Here is a 20,333-nt window from a genome sequence, read left to right as displayed (position 1 = left end):
TGATCACAAGTACCTTTCAGAATCTGTTGCACAATAATTACATGCTCAGAAAGTGTCATGAGACGAAGCCAATAGTTACAGAATTTCATAAATATAAGGCATTAATTAAAAGTACAGTTCAGCACTTGCAACAAACATGTTTTGCTCAGAGGTTCCAAGGCTGAACAGACAGCATTTTGAAAATATGGCCATATTACTAATGTGGTTTATGCGTTTTCACATCTTGCCAAAAATAACATAGAAACATAGAAACCCTACAGTGCAGAAGGAGGCCATTCGGCCCATCGAGTCTGCACCGACCACAATCCCACCCAGGCCCTACCCCCACATATTTTACCCGCTAATCCCTCTAACTTACGCATCCCAGGATTCTAAGGGACAATTTTTAATCTGGCCAATCAACCTAACCCGCACATCTTTGGACTGTGGGAGGAAACCGGAGCACCCGGAGGAAACCCACGCAGACACGAGGAGAATGTGCAAACTCCACACAGACAGTGACCCGAACCGGGAATCGAACCCGGGACCCTGGAGCTGTGAAGCAGCAGTGCTAACCACTGTGCTACCGTGCCACCCTGACAGTTTTAGATTCCCTGACCAATGGAAACAATCTCTAATCTTCCATCAATAACATCAATAAAATTCTACTGAAAGCTGAATCATGCAAAGATAACAGCTGGAAAAATTCATTAACCTTTGGTAATGGTCCAGGACTTAGTTGTTAGCATTAACTGGCTGAAAGACTTCCTCACAGGGAGCTTTTGCTATAAAGCAGGAATTTGCGCATGATCTTCCCGGCATTTTAATAGTCACTGACGGCAGGTGAGGCCAGGTCTTGCAAAGGGAATGTGATGTTTTAATAGAGGTTTATAATTTTATGAAGCAAAATGTTCACTTTATTCAATGGCTGTATGGTTGTAAGGAATCCAAGCCAAATATCAGTCACAGCCCAAAAATGCCCTGAAAGATGTTACAGCTTTACATCTGTCTCTCTCAACTCAGAAAACATATGGTCATTGCCAGTGCCTGTAGTAATAATAGAATCCCTACAGTGCAGAAAGAGGCTATTCGGCCCATCGAGCCTGCACCGACAATCCCACCCAGGTCGTATTCCCGTAACCCCACATATTTACCCTTTTAATCTCCATGACACTAAGGGGCAATTGAGCACGGCCAATTCACCTAACGTGGACATCTTTGGACTATGGGAGGAAACCAGAGCACTCGGAGGAAACCCGCGCAGACACAGGGAGAACGTATAGACTCCACACAGACAGTGACCCAAGCCGGGAATTGAACCCGGGTCCCTGACGCTCTGAGGCAGCAGTGCTAATCATTGTGTCACCATGCCATCCATAAAAATAAATCTCACCATCTGGCATGGTGGGTTTTGAGCCCTGGTCCCTAGAGCATTACCCTGGGTCTAAGGATTCCAAGCGCAGTGATAATACCACTACACTGTTTAATCTCTATGTTAGTGGATGTAGGCAGTCAGACCACACTAAATGTTTATCATCCCAGCATGGCGCCTTTCACGCAGTGATACTGAAAGAATGATGCCTAGCATGATGGGATTGTTATTGTTATCTTAGTGGCAATATTAGGTTTTTAGTCCGAGCTTCCTTTGCCTCCTGCTTAAGAAAGCCGAAAAGGTGAGCTCGTTCAAAAGCCATATGTCAAGAATTGTTTCGGAGAAATCCAACCATCGTGCTGTTTGGCGTGCCGCCCACAACATAACCGAAATCATTTAAGCAGAAATGCCCTAAGAATTGCTTTAAATAGGTCTGCAAACTAAAATCAGTCAAACTGGATGCTAGTGTTACGGACAGGAGAAAGAGGGGCAAAACTAAACTCCTTTCATTCTCTCGCTGTCCATTAGCAGGGGTGTTTTTTGTTTAAAATATACTGTGGTGCTTATTCCAAAATACCCCCGGTTTGTGTAGACCATTTTTAAAGTAACTTGCAGCAAACTCTCAGGACTAAATCAGTAGTTTAGTTTATTCACACATTCAAACCCAGGGGATAAAAGCAAAATACTGCGGATGCTGGAATCTGAAACAAAAACAGGAAGTGCTGGAAATCCTGTCCACATGTCCTTCCTTGGCCTTTTGCAACGTTCCAGTGAACCCCAACGCAAACTGGAGGGACAGCACCTCATCTCCCGACTGGACACTTTACAGCCTCCTGGACTGAACATTGAGTTCAACAACTTTAGAACATGAACTCTCTCCCCCACCTTCACCCCATTTCCATTTATGTTATTTCATTCTGTTTCTCCTTTTCACCACATTCATCCATTATCATCCTTCTTTCTTACTTCCATTTTACCATTCCCACTCTCCATCTTCCCTCCCCCTGACTTTCAGGGCAACTGCTTTAACCATCTGTACCTCTGCTCTGCCATTGACACATTCTGATCACTTAATGGACACTTTTAGCACCTTTCTCAGCCTTCTTCATCCTCATTTATATTCCCTTTGTCCAATTACAGCTCCCCCCCCCCCCACCCCCCTGGACCTTCATGGTATAAATCTCTTCTGATTTTCTTTGCTCTTAGCTCTGACGAAGGATCATCCAAACTCGAAATGTTGGCTCAATTCTCTCTCCACAGATGCTGTCAGACCTGCTGAGATTTTGCAGCATTTTCTGTTTTTGTTTCAAATCCAGGGGATGATTAAACTAACTACCCACACACACACACACATTGTATACAATAGGGGAGTTTGAAGACAGGTTTCTACAACTACGAATAACAGTAAAAATAACCACAGAAAACATCAGTTAATCTGATTTCCAGAGTCCAGAAAGTACTAATCAGAGGAAGGGTTCTCTCAGACAGAGGTTCCAATTCAAGTAAGTGCCTGGCTGAAGGCAGAATTCCTTGAATTGCTGATGCCACAATGAGATGATGAGGTTGATATTCAGAGACCTGGTCTGCTTGGCTTCCAGATGAACAGTCTTCAAGGCGGGCTTGTTACAGGCTGCTTGGTCAACCTGGAATCCTGCTGTTGGATGCTGGCAGGTCTGAGATAAATCAGCAGACAGGCTGTTACTGAATTCTAAACTGAATAGAGATCTCAAAATGGTCACGAGTTATGAAACTTCCTTCCTCCACAATGATTTCATAAAGGGATGTTTTTCTGATGCCTGGACCTGACTTTTCTTTTATGACTTCTAATGTCTGCGTCATTAGCATTTGCAAGTATTATCCATATTAATGACCCTGTCCCAGGTAACTATTTTCTTGGTAAAGCCTTGGACTCCACTGCAGAGGTAAGCTCCTTTTGAAATGAATCTTGACAGTATCCGATGCAAGATGCCATGAGCAACATATGTCTCCAGTGTAATTCATATACCGCCTTAATGGTCACCTTACAATGCCAGACATCAGATGACTTGTGGTGGCCATCTTTTGATCCAAAGTTCATTTTAAAATAAGTAAAATGGAAAAAAGTTTGATTTACATAGTTTATGATTTGTTTCATGTCTTACTGACATGCCACTAGGAAAGAGAAGGGAAAATTTTAAATTAAGTTAATTAAAGGGTATAAAACAATCCATTGACACATGCATTAATTAGTTTATTTATTAGTGTCACAAGTAGGCTTACATTGGTTTACAGTGCAGGCTTACACTACAAAGAAGTTACTGTGAAAATCCCCTAGCCGCCATGCTCTGGTGCCTGTTCGGGTACAGAGGGAGAATTTAGCATGTCTTTTTGGACTGTGGAAGGAAACCGGAGCACCCAGAGGAAACGTACGCAGACACATGGAGAACGTGCAGACTCCGCACAGACAGTAACGCAAGCTGGGAATCAAACCTGGGTCCCTGGCACTGTGAGGCAGCAGTGACAACCACTGTTCCACCATGCCACCCTCATTAAGGAGCACAGCAAGATGTTTTGCCTCATCTAGACCCAAGTGTCCTCATTTTTCCCATCAAAATGTATCACTCACCCTTTTCTGCTTTGAATTTCATCTTACCTACTCTGTATTGGCATTTATTGCCAGCCTGTCTATATCCACTTTAAATCTGTTTCTGTGTTCTTCCCTCTTTACTAATCTTCTAAGTTCCACGTCCAAGTCAATTACATATATCAAAAACAGCAGTGGATCTTTTACTCATCTCTGGTGATTTTAGTCCTGAATAGCTTAGTTCCAAGAATATTGTGCTGCATCAGCTATCTAAGGGTCTTCATCCTTGTCTCCAATTTATATCGATCTCAATACTGAGCTCAGCTGCCAACATTTAGTCAGCATGCAGTTAAGATGAATTACTGTGACTTTTTTGCAATGTTATTTAGTCAAGTAAACCAGAAAAAAGTTAATCCTGTGAATTATGGTTCCCATCTGGATTTTTGACATCGTTTTTTTTACGCCCTTGATAATTGGCAAGATAGGACGTATTCATTCACTCGGTAGCTTGTGCGAGTTCTGACATGAAATTGCTGGAGCTGCCAACATACTCCACAGGCCACAGTAGATGAGAAGGAGGGAGGTCACAGAGGGGGTGAAGGGGATTTAAATTGCATTTTTGGAAGGTTCTCAGTGCAGGGCAATTGCCCTGGGGATATTTACACATTCGGACAATTGCTGTGCAAACCTCACCTGGGACTGTCCAAACATTTGAGGGGCAGAATCATAGAGGTTTACAGCATGGAAATAGTACCTTCGGCCCAACTTGTCCATGTCGCCTACTTTATACTGCTAAGCTAGTCCCAGTTGCCCGCATTTGGCCCATATCCCATGTAACTGTCTACATGCTTTTTAAAGAATAAAATTGTACTTGCCTCTACTACTGGCTCTGGCAGCTTGCTCCAGACACTCACCATCCGGTGTGTGAAAAAATTGCCCCTCTGGACCCTTTTGCATCTCTCCTCTCTCACCTTAAACCTATGCCCTCTAGTTTTAGACTCCCCTACCTTTGGGAAAAGATGTTGACTATCCACCTTATCTATGCCCCTCATTATTTTATAGACCTCTATTAGATCACCCAACCTCCTACGCTCCAGAGAAAAAAGTCCCAGTCTATCCAGTCTCTCCTTATAACTCAAACCATCAAGTCCCAGTAGCATCCTAGTAAATCTTTTCTGCACTCTTTCTAGTTTAATAATATCCTTTCTATAATAGGGTGATCAGAACTGTACACAGTATCCTAAGTGTGGCCTTCATAATGTCTTGTGCAACTTCAACAAGACGTCCCAACTCCTGTATTCAATGTTCTGACCAATGAAACCAAGCATGCCGAGTGTCTTCTTTATCATCCTGTCCACCTGTGACTCCACTTTCAAGGAGCTATGAACCTGCACCCCTAGATCTTTTTGTTCTATAACTCTCAATGCCCATTAACTACCTTGCCCCATTCAAGCTACCAAAATGCATCACGTCATATTTATCTATATTAAACTCCAACTGCCATTCATTGGGCCATTAGCCCAGCATCATATTGGATACATCCCCAATACGATGCTGGGGAGCTTAGAACTTACAGCCCAAAAAAGCAAACCTACCTTATATTAAGTTGATATTTCTCTACACCCTAGTTATGGCTACATCACGATATTCTGCGCCTTCTCCTTCCTTCTGCCCTATGTAGTCTATGAATGGTATGTTTTGTCTCAATAGCACAAGAAACAGTACTTTTCACTGCATCCCAATACATATGACAATAATAAAATCAAAATCTGGTGTAAGATTTGAGACGACCATCAAGATGTCAGCTGCTATCAAGGACAGTGAAAGTTGGAGAACCATAATCACCAATGTTGTAAAACATGGCACTTGAATGATGTGACAAATAAGTCAATCAGTGAGCCAAATTTCAGCATTATTAACTCCCAACTACAAACATCTGATGGTTCTTTGCCATAGAGTTATTGTGAAAGGTTGAGAACTCACCTGGTGCATTTGATTAATATTCTTGTCAGGGTATAATTCCCAGTGTTCTATAAAAATCCCCAGCAGGTACAATTAAAACAAACTACAGCTAGATGCATCACATCTGCAATCTAAAGAGAAAATAGCTTCTTATTAATAATAAAACAGTGGAAACTTGCTTGTCTTTGGACCCTTAAGAATTTGAATGTAAATCTTTTGGCATCAATCAACCTGTTCTGAGACAAACTGCACAGTAAATGCAAAACTGCATTCAGCCTTCCAATACCAGAATATGCCTGTTGAATGTCAAAGAACAAAGTACAGCACAGGAACAGGTCCATCGGCCCTCCAAGCCTGTGCAAATCATGATGCCCTAACTACAAAATAACCTTCTGCCCTTACTTGGTCTGTATCCCTCTATTCCTCCTCTATTTATATACCCATCCAGATGTCTCTTAAATGTTGCTAATGTGCCTGCTTCCACCACCACCTCTGGCAGCAAGTTCCAGGTACCCACCACTCTGCATGGAAAACCTTTTCTCTCTCACCTGGAACCTGTGCCCCCTTGTAATTGACACTTCCACCCTGGCAAAAAGTTTCTATCCACCCTATGTCTCTCATAATTTTGTAGACCTCTAACAGGTCTCCCCTTATCCTCCATCTTTCCAGTGAAAACAATCCTAGTTTATTCAACCTCGCCTCACTGCCACCACCCTCAAGACCAGGCAACATCCTGGTGAATCTTCTTTGCACTCTCTCCAAAGCTATCACATCATCCTGGTAGTGTGAACAGAACTGTACGCAATACTCCAAATGCGGCCTAACCAAGGTTTTAGATAGCTACATGATTTGCCAACTCCTGTACTCAATGCCCCAGCTGATAAGAACATAAGAACATAAGAAATAGGAGCAGGAGTAGGCCATCTAGCCCCTCGAGCCTGCCCTGCCATTCAATAAGATCATGGCTGATCTGAAGTGGATCAGTTCCACTTACCCGCCTGATCCCCATAACCCCTAATTCCCTTACCGATCAGGAATCCATCTATCCGTGATTTAAACATATTCAACAAGGTAGCCTCCACCACTTCAGTGGGCAGAGAATTCCAGAGATTCACCACCCTCTGAGAGAAGAAGTTCCTCCTCAACTCTGCCCTAAACTGACCCCCCTTTATTTTGAGGCTGTGCCCTCTAGTTCTAGTTTCCTTTCTAAGTGGAAAGAATCTCTCCATCTCTACCCTATCCAGCCCCTTCATTATCTTATAGGTCTCTATAAGATCCCCCCTCAGCCTTCTAAATTCCAACGATAAAGGCAAGCATGCCGTATGCTTTCTTAATCACACCGGTGCCTCACAAGACTGTGTTCTTAACCCCCTACTATACTCCTTATACCCAATGACTGTGTGGCCAAATTCTTCTCCTCCAACTCAATTTTCAAGCTTGCTGACACCACCGTAGTGGCTCGGATCTCAAACAATAACGGGAGAGTACAGGAATGAGATAGAGAATCTGGTGAACTGGTGTGACGACAATCATCTCTCCCTCAATGTCAACAAAATGAAGAAGATTGTCATCCACTTCAGGAAGCGTAGTGGAGAACACGCCCCTGTCTACATCAATGGGGGCAAAGCTGAAATGATCGAAAGCTTCAAGTTTTTAAGTGTCCAGATCACCAATAACCTGTCCTGGTCCCCCCATGCCAACACTATAATTAAGAAAGCCCACCTCTACTTTCTCAGAAGACGAAGGAAATTTGGCATGTCAGCTACAACTCTCACCAACTTTTACAGATGCACCATAGAAAACATTCTGGTTGTATCACAGCTTGGTGTGGCTCCTGCTCTGCCCAAGACTGCAAGAAACTACAAAAGATCACGAATGTAGCCCAATCCATCATGCAAACCAGCCTCCCATTCACTGACTCTACACTTCCCGCTGCCTTGGAAAAGCAGCCAGCATAATTAAGGACCCCACATACCCCGGACATACTCTCTTCCACCTTCTTCCATCGGGAAAAAGATACAAAAGTCTGACTCAAGAATAGTTTCTTCCCTGCTGCCAGACTTTGAATGGATCTACCTTGCATTAAATTGATCTTCCTCCACACCCTAGCTATGACTGTAACACTACATTCTACACTCTCCTTTCCTTCGCTATGAACGGTATGCTTTATCTATATAGCACACAAGAAACAATACTTTTCACTGTTTATTAATACATGCGAAAATAATAAATCAAATCAAAAATGTGATCCATGGTGAGCTGGTAAGATGGATACAGAACTTAGTCATAGGAGAGTAGCGGTGGTAGGATGTTTTTCCTGACTGGAGATCTGTGATCAGTGGTGTTCCGCAGGGACGTGCTGGGACCCTTGTTGTTTGTAACATAAATGAATGATTTGGAGGAGAATGTAGGTGGTCTGATTATTAAGTTTGCAGATGACATGTAGACTGGGGGAGCTGCGGATAATGAGGATTACCAGAGGATACAGCAGGAAAAAAAGGCTGGAGACTTGGGCAAAGAAATGGCAGATGGAATTTAATTTGGACAAATCCAAGGTGACGCATTTTGGAAGGTCTAATGCAGAGGGAAATGTACAGTAAATGGCAGAACCCTTAGCAGCATTAACATACAGATTGATCTGGACGTACAGGTCCACAGTTCCCTGAAAGTGGCAACACAAGTGGATAAAGTGGTCAAGAAAGCGAATGGCATGCATGTCTTTATCAGTCGGGGCATAGAATATAAAAATTGGCAAGTCATGTTGCAGCCAAAATGAAAAAGATGTAATCAATGGGTGTCCATGAGTGAAGGGTAGTTTTTAAATCTAGTACTCCAACAGCAAAGGCCACATAATAAAAGTGGAAATATTCACAAACTTAACCAACTCAAAAGGGGAGGAAGCCATGATTGTCCAGTGACTCATCTGATTTGATGTCTTCATGAATATCAACTTAAGGATTGCAATGCTCTTTTCACAAGGCGTTGCACGGTCAGCTAAACTTCCTCACCTATTACATCTGTACCTAGATGCTACAGGGTGGGGTAGCTCTTTAGGACCAAAGGGTACCTTGGCTTCCTTCAATGACGAAGGAGCAGCACTTCGAAAGCTAATGGCATTTGCTACCAAATAAACCTGTTGGACTTTAACCTGGTGTTGTTAAAACTCTTACTGTGTTTACCCCAGTCCAACGCCGCTATCTCCACATCATTTCTTCAATGATAGCAGAGTTCAATTACAGTTAAGCTTGTGGCCTGAAAGACAAATAATAATTTAACTTTTTGGGAGGGAGTTGTGCAAGGGAAGGTTTCTATATGGAAGCACCAAGACGAAGCTGAGAGTTGAATGTGATTCACAGGGGTATTGGTTTTATTTTGAAGACACCAATGTACCTGTTGTAATGTAATGTACCTGCTGCAGAGTACCTTGAAGAGTGGTGGAGGGACGGGAGGGAGGATGGATCACTACAAGCATTATTTCTTCTGCTAAAACCAATCGCAAGGACATGGACTGATGCCAAGTTAAGCCTGGCATGCTGCAATGAATTTGAACATCTGGAACATTGAATCCACTTGCATTTTGGAAGTTGCTCTGCATGTGTTTGTTACAGAACAGGTAACAAAACTTTGAGGCTTGGCATGAGAGGAGCTGGAAGGCATTAACTGAAAATTAGGATATCTGGCCAATTTTGTTCATACATCCAGGATTCAATGTCCAGTATGACTGAGACTGAAGCGATCCACTAAATCTCTGTACCTCCCAACTGGTGAAACCGCCATTTGAGATGTTCTAAACAGCCTCAATTACAGAAGGGCCATCCATAATTAATTGATACAACAGTTTCTATATTACTCTCATTTCTCAGCATGTGGGTAATACGAGCAAGACCAAGCTTTTTATGACTGCCCTGAGGCAGTGATGCTGAATTACCTTGTTAAAATTGTTGCAGTCCTGATTGACATTGTTTCCATGATGGTGAGGTGGAGAATTCCAGGATATTGATCCAATGACAATAAAGCAAAAGTATACAACAAAGTCAAGATGAAGGGGCGGCACAGTAGCACAGTGATTAGCACTGCTGCCTCTCAGCGCCAGGGACCCGGGTTCAATTCCAGCCTTGGGTCACTGTCTGTGTGGAGTTTTCATATTCTCCCTGTGTCTGCGTGGGTTTCCTCCGGGTGCTCTGTTTCCTCCCACAGTCCAAAGATGTGCAGGTTAGGTTGATTATCCATGCTAAATTGACCCGTGTGTCGGGGGATTAGCAAGGTAAATATGTGGGGTTACAGGGCCTGGATGGGATTGTTGTCGGTGCAGACTCGATGGCCCAAATGGCCTCCTTCTGCACTGGAGATTTTAATGAAAATTAGAGGGGAAGTTGAAGACAATAATCTACCCACCTGCCTATACAGGTAGATATACTTTATCTGATCAATGAGCAGGTAGTTCTGGTCAGCATTTATATTTCAGCTAACACTGCTAAAAAATAAACTTATCTAGTCTTTACCTCAATGCAGTTTGTGGGACCTTTACGTGCACAAATTGGTTGCTGTAAGTCCATACATTACAACCAAAACAATGACTACAGTACTTCATAGAACATAGAACAGTACAGGCCCTTCGGCCCTCGATGTAGTGCCGAGCTTTGCCCAAAACCAAGATCAAGCTATCCCACTCCCTATCATTCTGGTGTGCTCCATGTGCCTATCCAATAACTGCTTGAAAGTTCCTAAAGTGTCCGACTCCACTATCACAGCAGGCAGTCCATTCCACACCCCAACCACTCTCTGAGTAAAGAAACTACCTCAGACATCCCTCCTATATCTCCCACCATGAACCTTATAGTTATGCCCCCTAGTAAGAGCTACTTCCAACCGGGGAAACAGTCACTGAATGTCCACTCTATCTATCCCCCTCATCATCTTATAAACCTCTATTAAGTCGCCTCTCATCCTCCTCCGCTCTAAAGAGAAAAGCCCTAGCTCCCTCAACCTTTTCTCCAAACCAGGCAGCATCCTGGTAAATCTCCTCTGCACTCTCTCCAATGCTTCCACATCCTTCTTATAGTGAGGTGACCAGAACTGCACACAATACTCCAAATGTGGTCTCACCAAGGTCCTGTACAGTTGCAGCATAACCCAATGGCTCTTAAACTCAAACCCCGTTAATAAACCCTAGACACTATAGGCCTTCTTCACAGCTCTATCCACTTGAGTGGCAACCTTCAGAGATCTGTGGATATGAACCCCAAGATCTCTCTGTTCCTCCACATTCCTCAGAACCCTGCCGTTGACCCTGTAATCCGCATTCAAATTTGTCTTACCAAAATGAATCACCTCGCACTTATCAGGGTTAAACTCCATCTGCCATTTTTCGGCCCAGCTCTGCATCCTATCAATGTCTCTTTGCAGCCTACAACAGCCCTCCACCTCATCCACTGCTCCACCAATCTTGGTGTCATCAGCAAATTTACTGACCCACCCTTCAGCCCCCTCCTCCAAGTCATTGATAAAAATCACAAATAGCAGAGGACCCAGCACTGATCCCTGTGGTATACCGCTGGTAACTGGTCTCCAGTCTGAAAATTTTCCATCCACCACTACCCTCTGTCTTCTATGAGATACAGTAAGAGTTTTAACAACACCAGGTTAAAGTCCAACAGGTTTATTTGGTAGCAAACACCATTAGCTTTCGGAGCGCTGCTCCTTCGTCAGATGGAGTGGAAATGTGCTCTCAAGCAGGGCACAGAGACACAAACATCAAGCTACAGAATACTGATTAGAATGCGAATCCCTACAACCAGCCAGATCTTAAAGATAGACAATGTGTTTGGTTACACCATGCAAAAGATCCCAGAAGTATTTGCTTGTGTCATCTTGTTAACTTTAAGCTTGCTTGTAATAGTTCATGTTTTAAAAAATCAACATCGCTTACAATGCAAACAAACACCTTTCATCTATATTGTGTCTTTAATGTAGCAAAACAGCCCTGTTAAGCACCTTGTGACGCTATCAAAAAATAATACTGAACTACAGAAGATATCAGGACAGGCAAACAAAAGCTTGATCAAACATGCGATTTTAAGGAACATTTTAAAGGAGGAGGAAGTAAGTATAGAGGGAAAATTTCAGAGCTTAGGGCCAAGGCAGCTGGAAGGACAGCTACTATTTGTGTAGCAGTTAAAGTAAGGATTGGAGAAGTGCAGAAATCTCAGATTTGTAGGGCTGGAGGATATAGCATGGCTGTAACGAGAGAAGGGATGAGGAGGATCGGCACGATGGCACAGTGGTTAGCACTGCTGCCTCAGTGTGCCAGAGACCCAGGTTCAATTCCTGGCTTGGGTCACTGTGTGGGGTTTGCACGTTCTCCCCATGTCTGCATGGGTTTCCTCCGGGCACTTCTGTTTCCTTCCACGGTCCAAAGACATGCTGGTTAGGTGGATTGGCCATGCTACATTCTCTTGCAGTGTACCCGAGCAGGCGCTGCAGTGTGGCGACTAGGGACCTTTCACAGTAACTTCATTGCAGTGTGAATATAAACCTATTTGTGACGAATAAATAAACTTTACTTTTGACTTCGCCTGACAGGTTAGCTAGACGCAGAATGCTCACATACACACAAATATTTTGACTGAAAACAAATCAACACCTTTGCTCAAAATAAATCTGCAATTATTTGTCAATACACAAGAATGGAGTAAATTTCAAAGTCCTGTTTTAATATTTTGATAAGAAAATAAAATTTAAATAAAAATACATTTCTAAAACACTAACATGCAGATAAACAAGTGCTGGGGCTTTTAAAAGGTAAAGCTAATATACAACATAATACAACAGTCTGGCAATTCAATATATACACATTAAAATATTAATTGAGGAGAACATATAAACTATTGACACCAAAATACAAAGCAGGCCTTTTCTCAAAAACGCCTACTCACGTACCCAATTGCTCAACCGTTGATACAAAACAATCAGCTGGCAGCAACCATCTTTCTTTCATTGCAATTTTAATTAGTGCTGACAATCAGGAACAAAAGATCATTTTTTCTTTTACCGGATTTTGTGTTCTTTGGGGACTGTTTATTTTACATATATACTTCTTTTAAAAAGGTGACATTCTTCAATTACCCAAAACCAAAGTTTTACTATGGTGTCAATTAAGAACAAATGTTCTGTTGCATTACCTCAAACGCCTATGTTTTTCCAACTGTTCTGCTCACACCACACAATTCCTCGGCATGCTGACGCCACCCCTTTCATCCCCCAAACAGCAATCACCATTTCTGTAACTGACCCCCAAGAATTTTACAGGCAGAATAAAATTAAATGCTTGGAGACTCACCATCAAGCATTGGGTGAAAATACCCTACGGTGCAATACTTAAATATACGAGGTCTTAGGAGTGTATTTTAAAATTGTTGAGTTCACTGATCTTCGCTTACAGGAACACCACAATTAGTCTTCAGCATCGGGAAGAAGTTAGGGATGTTGGGCGCAAGGGGGAAAAGTAACTAAGGTTGCTGCTGCTAATGAATGCCAATGATTCTAGTTGTACACATCAGGAGGTAACATTGGGCTCAGCCATACTGGTCTCCACAACTGAAGATCTATCCTCCCACACGTACTATTCAGGAATCTGACACAAGGAGAATTTATGAATTTGATATTTGATTTTGTGAACCACTCACTCCCACAACCCCCACCAACCCAAAAAAAAGGAAATCACAACTGTCAACCAACAGCTTTTTGAGTCAATTAAACAAACGGAAATTTGTATTTTTTTGGGAAATCATTAACAGCAGCCAATGAATTGAATCAATAAGCAATATTTTGTTTCACAAGGAGGAAGAGGAAGCAGGTGCAGGGAGCCAATATTCTTGTTCGTGGCAAAGAATGATTTTAAAAATACGGTTGCAATGTAAATGCTTTTTTTGGGCCCTCATTGCATATAACCAAAATGTTGAACTGCATCTTTTCAGGGAATTGGGCAGAGTAAATCATCAGCCAATTCCTTAAAATCAGAAGGATGACACAGTAAAAGTGGCGACACATTTGTGGCGGCACAGTGGTTAGTTCTGCTGCCTCACAGCGCAGGGACCCGGGTTAGATTCTCGGCTTGGGTCACTGTGCGGAGACTGCATGGTCCCCCCGTGTCTGCATGGGTTTCCTCCAGGTGCTCCGGTTTCCTCCCACAAGTCCAAAAGATGTGCTGGTTAGGTGCATTGACCATGCTAAATTCTCTCGCAGTGTTCCCGAGCAGGCGCCGGAGTGTGGCGACTAGGGGATTTTCACAGTAACTTCATTGCAGTGTTAATGTAAGCCTACTTGGGACACTAATAAGTAAACTTTAAACTTGGATGAGTATCAGTACCAGAGGGTTGCAGATGTGTACTCCAGTACGAGTCACCAACATTGGGAAATTAAAAGAAAACACAAATTGCTTAGAGCTAATGGGTGCTCCTTTAAGATTTTTGTGTGGGGTTATTTTAGAATTTAAAAACTATGAATACCAACATTAAAGCATCCTACTATAAACCAGTTTTGTCCTATCATTAGTACCTTTATTTATTTATGTACCTGGAAATATGAAGAGTTGACTTGTAATTAAAATCCAGTATATCTGATGAAATACTGAGCTTCCCTCCACATCTCGTCCAGACTATTAATATTAAAAAAACATTATGGTCTTGACTCTACGGTCAAAAGTATTCAAGTATTTATTAAAGTTATGATTTCTGAGATGATAGGAGTCATAAGGCATGATGTTTGACTCTGAATAGCAGCATATGCAGGGAATGCCAAAACTCAAACTGCTGGCAGCCTGTTTAGGGAGTATTCAAAGAAGCCAGTCTGAAGTTAACACACAATGAATACTGTGCGTGGGGGTGTGTGCGTGTGAGAGAGAGAGAGATGGATTGGACATTACAATTACTGTGGGGGGAAAAAACTGAATGATTCCTGTGATCGGCAGAAATTACAGACCTTCCTTGGGTATTAAAACAAATATTTAACAGCTTCCATTCAGTTCATTTTTCATTAAAAGGCAGAAAAATATTTAAACTACACAAAAATACCTAATGCAAATTTAGGAAATTTGGGCAGATCCTTAGACATGTGACGTGGCAGAAAATGAAATGGAATACACACAACAGATGCACAATGAATAACCACGTTAGGGCCAAACGGATCATTCAACTGATCTGCTAAAATTGATACTTGTATCAGTTTTTAAAAAAAAATCATAAATTAAGATCACCTGGAGAAGTTCAGATGATTAAAGTGCATTGAAATATTTTGTGGACTTCACATAAATGGTCACCGTCACTAAAACATTCTGTACATCTACTAAAGGACAGGCTCTTCAGTCTCTCATCTTTGGAAACACCAGTACTTGGCTGACAAAAATTCCAAGAAATTCCAGAGACTTTTCCTGTGGAGCTTCAGCAGCTATCAAGTCTTCTCTTCGATTGGGATTATTTTGTTCCGATAGGATTTTCTCTGTAACAAAGAAAAAGTACTATGGTGACTAACTTCCTGAGATTCTTCATTACTTTACGATGATGAACTCCAAGAATCAAAGTAAAGAAACCTAACAATGTGTTGCTAATAAGAATACATTTTTTCCAATCTCCCAAAATTAATTTTAGGACTACCGCCAACTGAATTCTTGGAGTGAGCTTCTCAATAATGGCACAGTGCTGTTTAGGGAGTATTCAAAGAAGCCAGTCTGAAGTTAACACACAATTAATACTGTGCGTGCGTGTATGCGTGCGTGGGTGTGTGTGCGTGTGAGAGCTGAACAACATTCAGGCTTGGGTTGACAAATTGAGAGCAACATTGGTGCCATACAAGAACTGATCAAGCATCATCTCCAATGAGAGAGAATCTAATCCTCTCTTTTTGACTTTCACCATTACTGAATCCCTCAACATCAACATTCTGGGGTTACCAGTGACCAGAGACTAAATGGAGCCAGTCATATAATTACTGTTAACACAAGGGCAAGTCATAAGACAGAATTCTGTGGTGAGTAATTCACGTTCTGATTCCCTATAGCCCACCCACACACACAATCAAGGAGCTTGACATCATCCAAGAAAAAGCAGCCACTTGACTGGCACCCTATCCACCGCCTTAAAGCACTCAACTCCTTTCATTGCCTGCGCACAATGGTACTAGTGTCTACCATTTACAACATGCATTTCAGCAACTTGCTAAGGTTCCTCTGACAGCACCTCCCAAACCCATGACCGCTAACATCTAGAATGACAAAGGCAGCAGGTGTGTGGGATTGCTGCCACCCACAAATGCTGCTCTAAATCTCTCACCGTCCTGTCTTGGAACTCCAGCCTTCCTTCATAGTTGGTGGGTCAGAATGGTCTTTTAGAGCACTTTGGATGTACCTACACCACAGAGCTTTAGGGAGACAGCTCGTCACCTCAGTCTCAAGATTAATTAGGGATAGGAAACAAATGCTAGCCTTTCCAAAGACCAAAACAAACCTGAACCAATTGGAAATTAAACCAATACTTACTCGCTGCCATATGTCGCACGTGTTGATCTTTTAATTCGGTACTGTTCGTGAAATTCAGCCAACTTATCCACAACTACGATTATTTGCTGAAGAGTTTTAAAGGTGACTCTTGAATCTTGAATAGTAAAGTGGGCATATTCCTCTTGCTCCATCTGAGGACCTTGATACACATCTATACTCCCACAAGCATCTACAGAGAAATTTCAACATAATGTTAAAAACATATTTAAAATGAAGGCATCGGCAATCTTCACATTTTCTCTCAGTAACTTAGTTCACCAGTTTATCTAAAGGACGCATCAACCTAGTAGCAAACATCATTCTTCGTTTTACAGACATAGGAGTCCATTTGACGGCACAGATCACATCCAGCTAATTGTTTTCCTGTTTGAATTTAAGTGCAAGACCGAAGAGGTGAAAATAAGAAACTTGCATTCATCATTGAGGAATTTTGGAAACTCACCTTCCATTTTCTGCAGTCTGGACAAGTTGGCATGGAACAGCGAAAATATCCTTTCAGCTTCCCGGTCACAGTCAATGGCTAGTTGGATATTTGCTGGAGAACCCCTAGAAACAAAGACAAAAACAGTAGCAATTCCAACACAGGAAACAGACTCTTGTATTTGTTAAAAATACCTGAAAGAATACCTGCAATTTGAATAACCGATTTGGACTAACTATTCTCTCTATCCTAACCCTACTGCAAAAATAAAACAAATATGGGTTGAACCATATATCAAGCACATAACGGGCTAATGGTATTAGAAATAGACAAGATGCACAAATTGAACAAATCTGCTATTTTCCCACTAGGCACAACTCCTACATTTAACAGATCACATCACATTGAAGAAGTATAACAACTACCCAGAACTCATTCCTACGACTGACTTCCTAAGTAGATAAGAGATCAAAACTACTTGTAGTGAACCCTTTGCCAAGTGTCATTTGGACTAGTATTTGAGGTTTCTAACTATCTGGCATCATAGCTACTAGGGTTTTATTCTGCTGATAAAATGTCTACGAAACTATGAACATACATTTATTTAGAATTAAAAATTAGAACAGAATAATGTTAAGCAAAGTGAAACAAAAATCAGATTTAATCAACATTGGTGTATTTTTTAATATGATATCGAGCATCAAGAGTCAGTTATGTTGGAAGACTTGAGGCAGAAACAAACTGGAGTTTGACAAGCACCCTTACTACTTGCTGCAAGTTTCACTATTTGATCTTCATTTATTGCTTTTGTTTGGAATCAGCCTGCATGTTTGAAGGAGCTGGTCCAAGAAAATAGTTCTTACTCCAGAGAATGACTCACCCAGTACAACATGTACAACCAGCGGCTTTCTCATCTGTATTTTTGCAGCAGATCCAGCTTCCAGATAAAAAAGCACAAGGGTGGTAAACATGCAGCCTCTTGGAATTGCAACGACTCACTCTGGTGATCACCTCAATCCATTCATTGGCCTCTACACAGTTACTGGCTTGAACATAAAGTGGTCTTTCGGGTCGGTCGATACAGAGGACTTGAAACATCTGAAACCAAAAATGGAATGATACTCAAATCTCCTTTTGAGTAGTTGATGGACAACAATCAGGGTTAGGAGAGTTCAAAGCGGCATCTGTATTGCTTCTTTAGGCTTATCAACACAATAAGCTAATGCCCGGTGTATGTAGTCAAAAATTACTATATCTTTCTATTAGAAGCAATGGTTAGTAAGACTAGCATTCTAATTCCATAAGCAAAACTAAATTCCAGTACAATTTTTGTTGAAGCAACAAAAAAAAGCTAAGAATTGTGCTGTCTGTGGATAGATCCAAAGGATGGAACTGCTTAACACTTCATCCTAAATGAAGACTAGTAAAGCTCGAGAAAAAGATTTAGGCAAAGCCATAACTTCAAAGAGGTTCAAAGATAATCTCATTCAACCCGAAAGGCTAACTGGGAAGCCTTCAGTGCTTCTGCACCACATATGACTGCCCATTGTACCTTCAGGAGTATGCTATAAATTCAATTTTTAAGAAAAACTGAGGTAGCTCTGCTGTTCATAACTATACTCCAGAAATTGTATGAGAGATCAGCTAGAAGCCTCCTTCAAGGTGAACGAAACAATAATTCAAGTGACTGTAATGGAGGATGAATCAGCCCACTTCTTCCTCTAGACCATCTCTTCAGGGCACTTAATTAATTTGGATCGATGGTCACTCCTATGGAAATTGGAAAATTTACTTGGACCACAGTTAAAAGATCAAATTTTCTCACTAAAAGGCACTAAAATGACGGCTGCCATCAGGCCCAGGGTATATAGATACTACAAGTAAAGGAATGGCATGCAAAACTTGGTTGGTCACAGTTGTTGACTCCTTGTGACAATGGAGTGATGTGAAAGGAAATTTAACTAAATGCCAGATTCTATAAATGGGCTGGATGGAAATGAACTTCTGATTCATTACATGAATTCTGAAAGCAAACTTACAATCCAGCGATTATGATGATGACATGGTGTGAGCAAATGATGGAACTCCAGGCCGCATTTTATCTCACAAAACAGTTGCTGGAATTTGACTTTACATGCAAGCTAAATATCATGAAAACCAGGAATTCACCATTGAAGATTTCTTGCCAAATACCAATCTACTTTAAGTTTAGCTCGACTAGATTCAAATTAAGAATAAAAGGTAATGGATCACATCATAAAGGAAAGTACAGTACGTGATCAATCTATAGAACAATCTTCCTCGGGAGACAAAGCAAGCAATCTGATTGATTCAAATTAGGAGGATCTCTTTCAGAAAAAAAGTGTGGATACATTATATCTAGAATTTGAGACACAGAACGTGATACGGGTGAGGTTATTATTTTGGTTCTTGAAGTGCCTAAGAACATTTTATTACATTAGAGGCACTATGTAAATACAAACTGTTCAGAGTTTGACATTTGGCAGACCTTGGCAAGAACAGCATTTATTTGGTACAGCAGCTTAAACAATTCATCAGATTGCAATGTGGGAGCAGCAGAGATACCAGGTAACCACATTGCCAAATTCTATACACTAAACCAGCTGCAATGATAGATCACAGATGTTCTGATTTCCAGTCTCACATTAATTTCCTGAACTGACTAGTTGGAAAGAGACACTCTAGCTGTTAAGACTAATGCAGAGGGTAACAACATATATACTAAATATATACTATGAGGCGGCATGTTGGCACAGTGATAAGCACTGCTGCCTCACAGTGTCAGGGGCCTGGGTTCGATTCCTGGCTTGGGTCACTGTCTGTATGGAGTTTGCACATTCTCCCCGTGTCTGCGTGGGTTTCCTCCGGGTGCTGTGTTTGCCTCCCACATTCCGAAGATGTGCTGGTTAGGTGAATTGGCCATGCTAAATTCTCTGTATACCCGAACAGGTGCCAGAGTATGGCGACTTGGGGATTTTCACAATACCTTCTTTGCAGTGTGAATGTAAGCCTACTTGTGACTAATAAATAAACTTTAAACAAACTAGAGGAATGGATGGTGTGAGAGACGAGCTGAGAGTCTAAGAAGATGGGGTCAATTTAGATGATGAGTGCAACCCAATGGAGCCACGTTATTTTGACATGTTAATAACCAAGTTCAACATCATTAGACCCTAGAAACATGAACCATGCCAAAACATAGAGTATTAAAATAAAAACAGCTGTGTACAGAGTGGCCAAAAATAGTGGAGAAACAAGTGATTGGGAAAAATTTAAGAAACAACAAAGAGAGACTAAGAAAGCGATAAAGAAAGGAAGGATAGACTATGAAGCTAGGCTAGCAATTAATATAAAAAATGATAGTAAAAGTTTTTATAAATATATAAAAAGGAATAGAGTGGCTAGAGTGAATGTTGGACCCTTGGAGGACGAGAGGGGGGAGTTAATAGTGGGAAATGAGGAT

General features: G+C 41.6%; 1 protein-coding gene across 3 annotated transcripts in view; it reads right to left on the bottom strand.

The window, feature by feature from the left end:
- Nucleotides 1–12,568: 12,568 nt before the first annotated feature.
- The window catches only part of rasa2 (RAS p21 protein activator 2), a 130,447-nt gene continuing 122,682 nt past the window's right edge, over nt 12,569–20,333 (bottom strand). For all 3 annotated transcript variants that reach the window (XM_078205923.1, XM_078205934.1, XM_078205928.1), the window contains 4 exons: nt 17,730–17,947; nt 16,871–16,974; nt 16,408–16,597; nt 12,569–15,371 (listed from right to left, as the gene is read on the bottom strand). In XM_078205923.1, the coding sequence (XP_078062049.1) occupies nt 15,347–15,371; nt 16,408–16,597; nt 16,871–16,974; nt 17,730–17,947 (537 nt within the window). In that variant the 3' untranslated portion in view covers nt 12,569–15,346. The remainder of the gene's footprint in view (nt 15,372–16,407; nt 16,598–16,870; nt 16,975–17,729; nt 17,948–20,333) is intronic.

The sequence above is a fragment of the Mustelus asterias genome, chromosome 3 (genome assembly GCF_964213995.1).
Source record: "Mustelus asterias chromosome 3, sMusAst1.hap1.1, whole genome shotgun sequence".
NCBI lineage: Eukaryota > Metazoa > Chordata > Chondrichthyes > Carcharhiniformes > Triakidae > Mustelus > Mustelus asterias.
The sequence above is the reverse complement of the archived record's forward strand: the minus strand, read 5'-3'. Positions and strand labels throughout refer to the sequence as shown.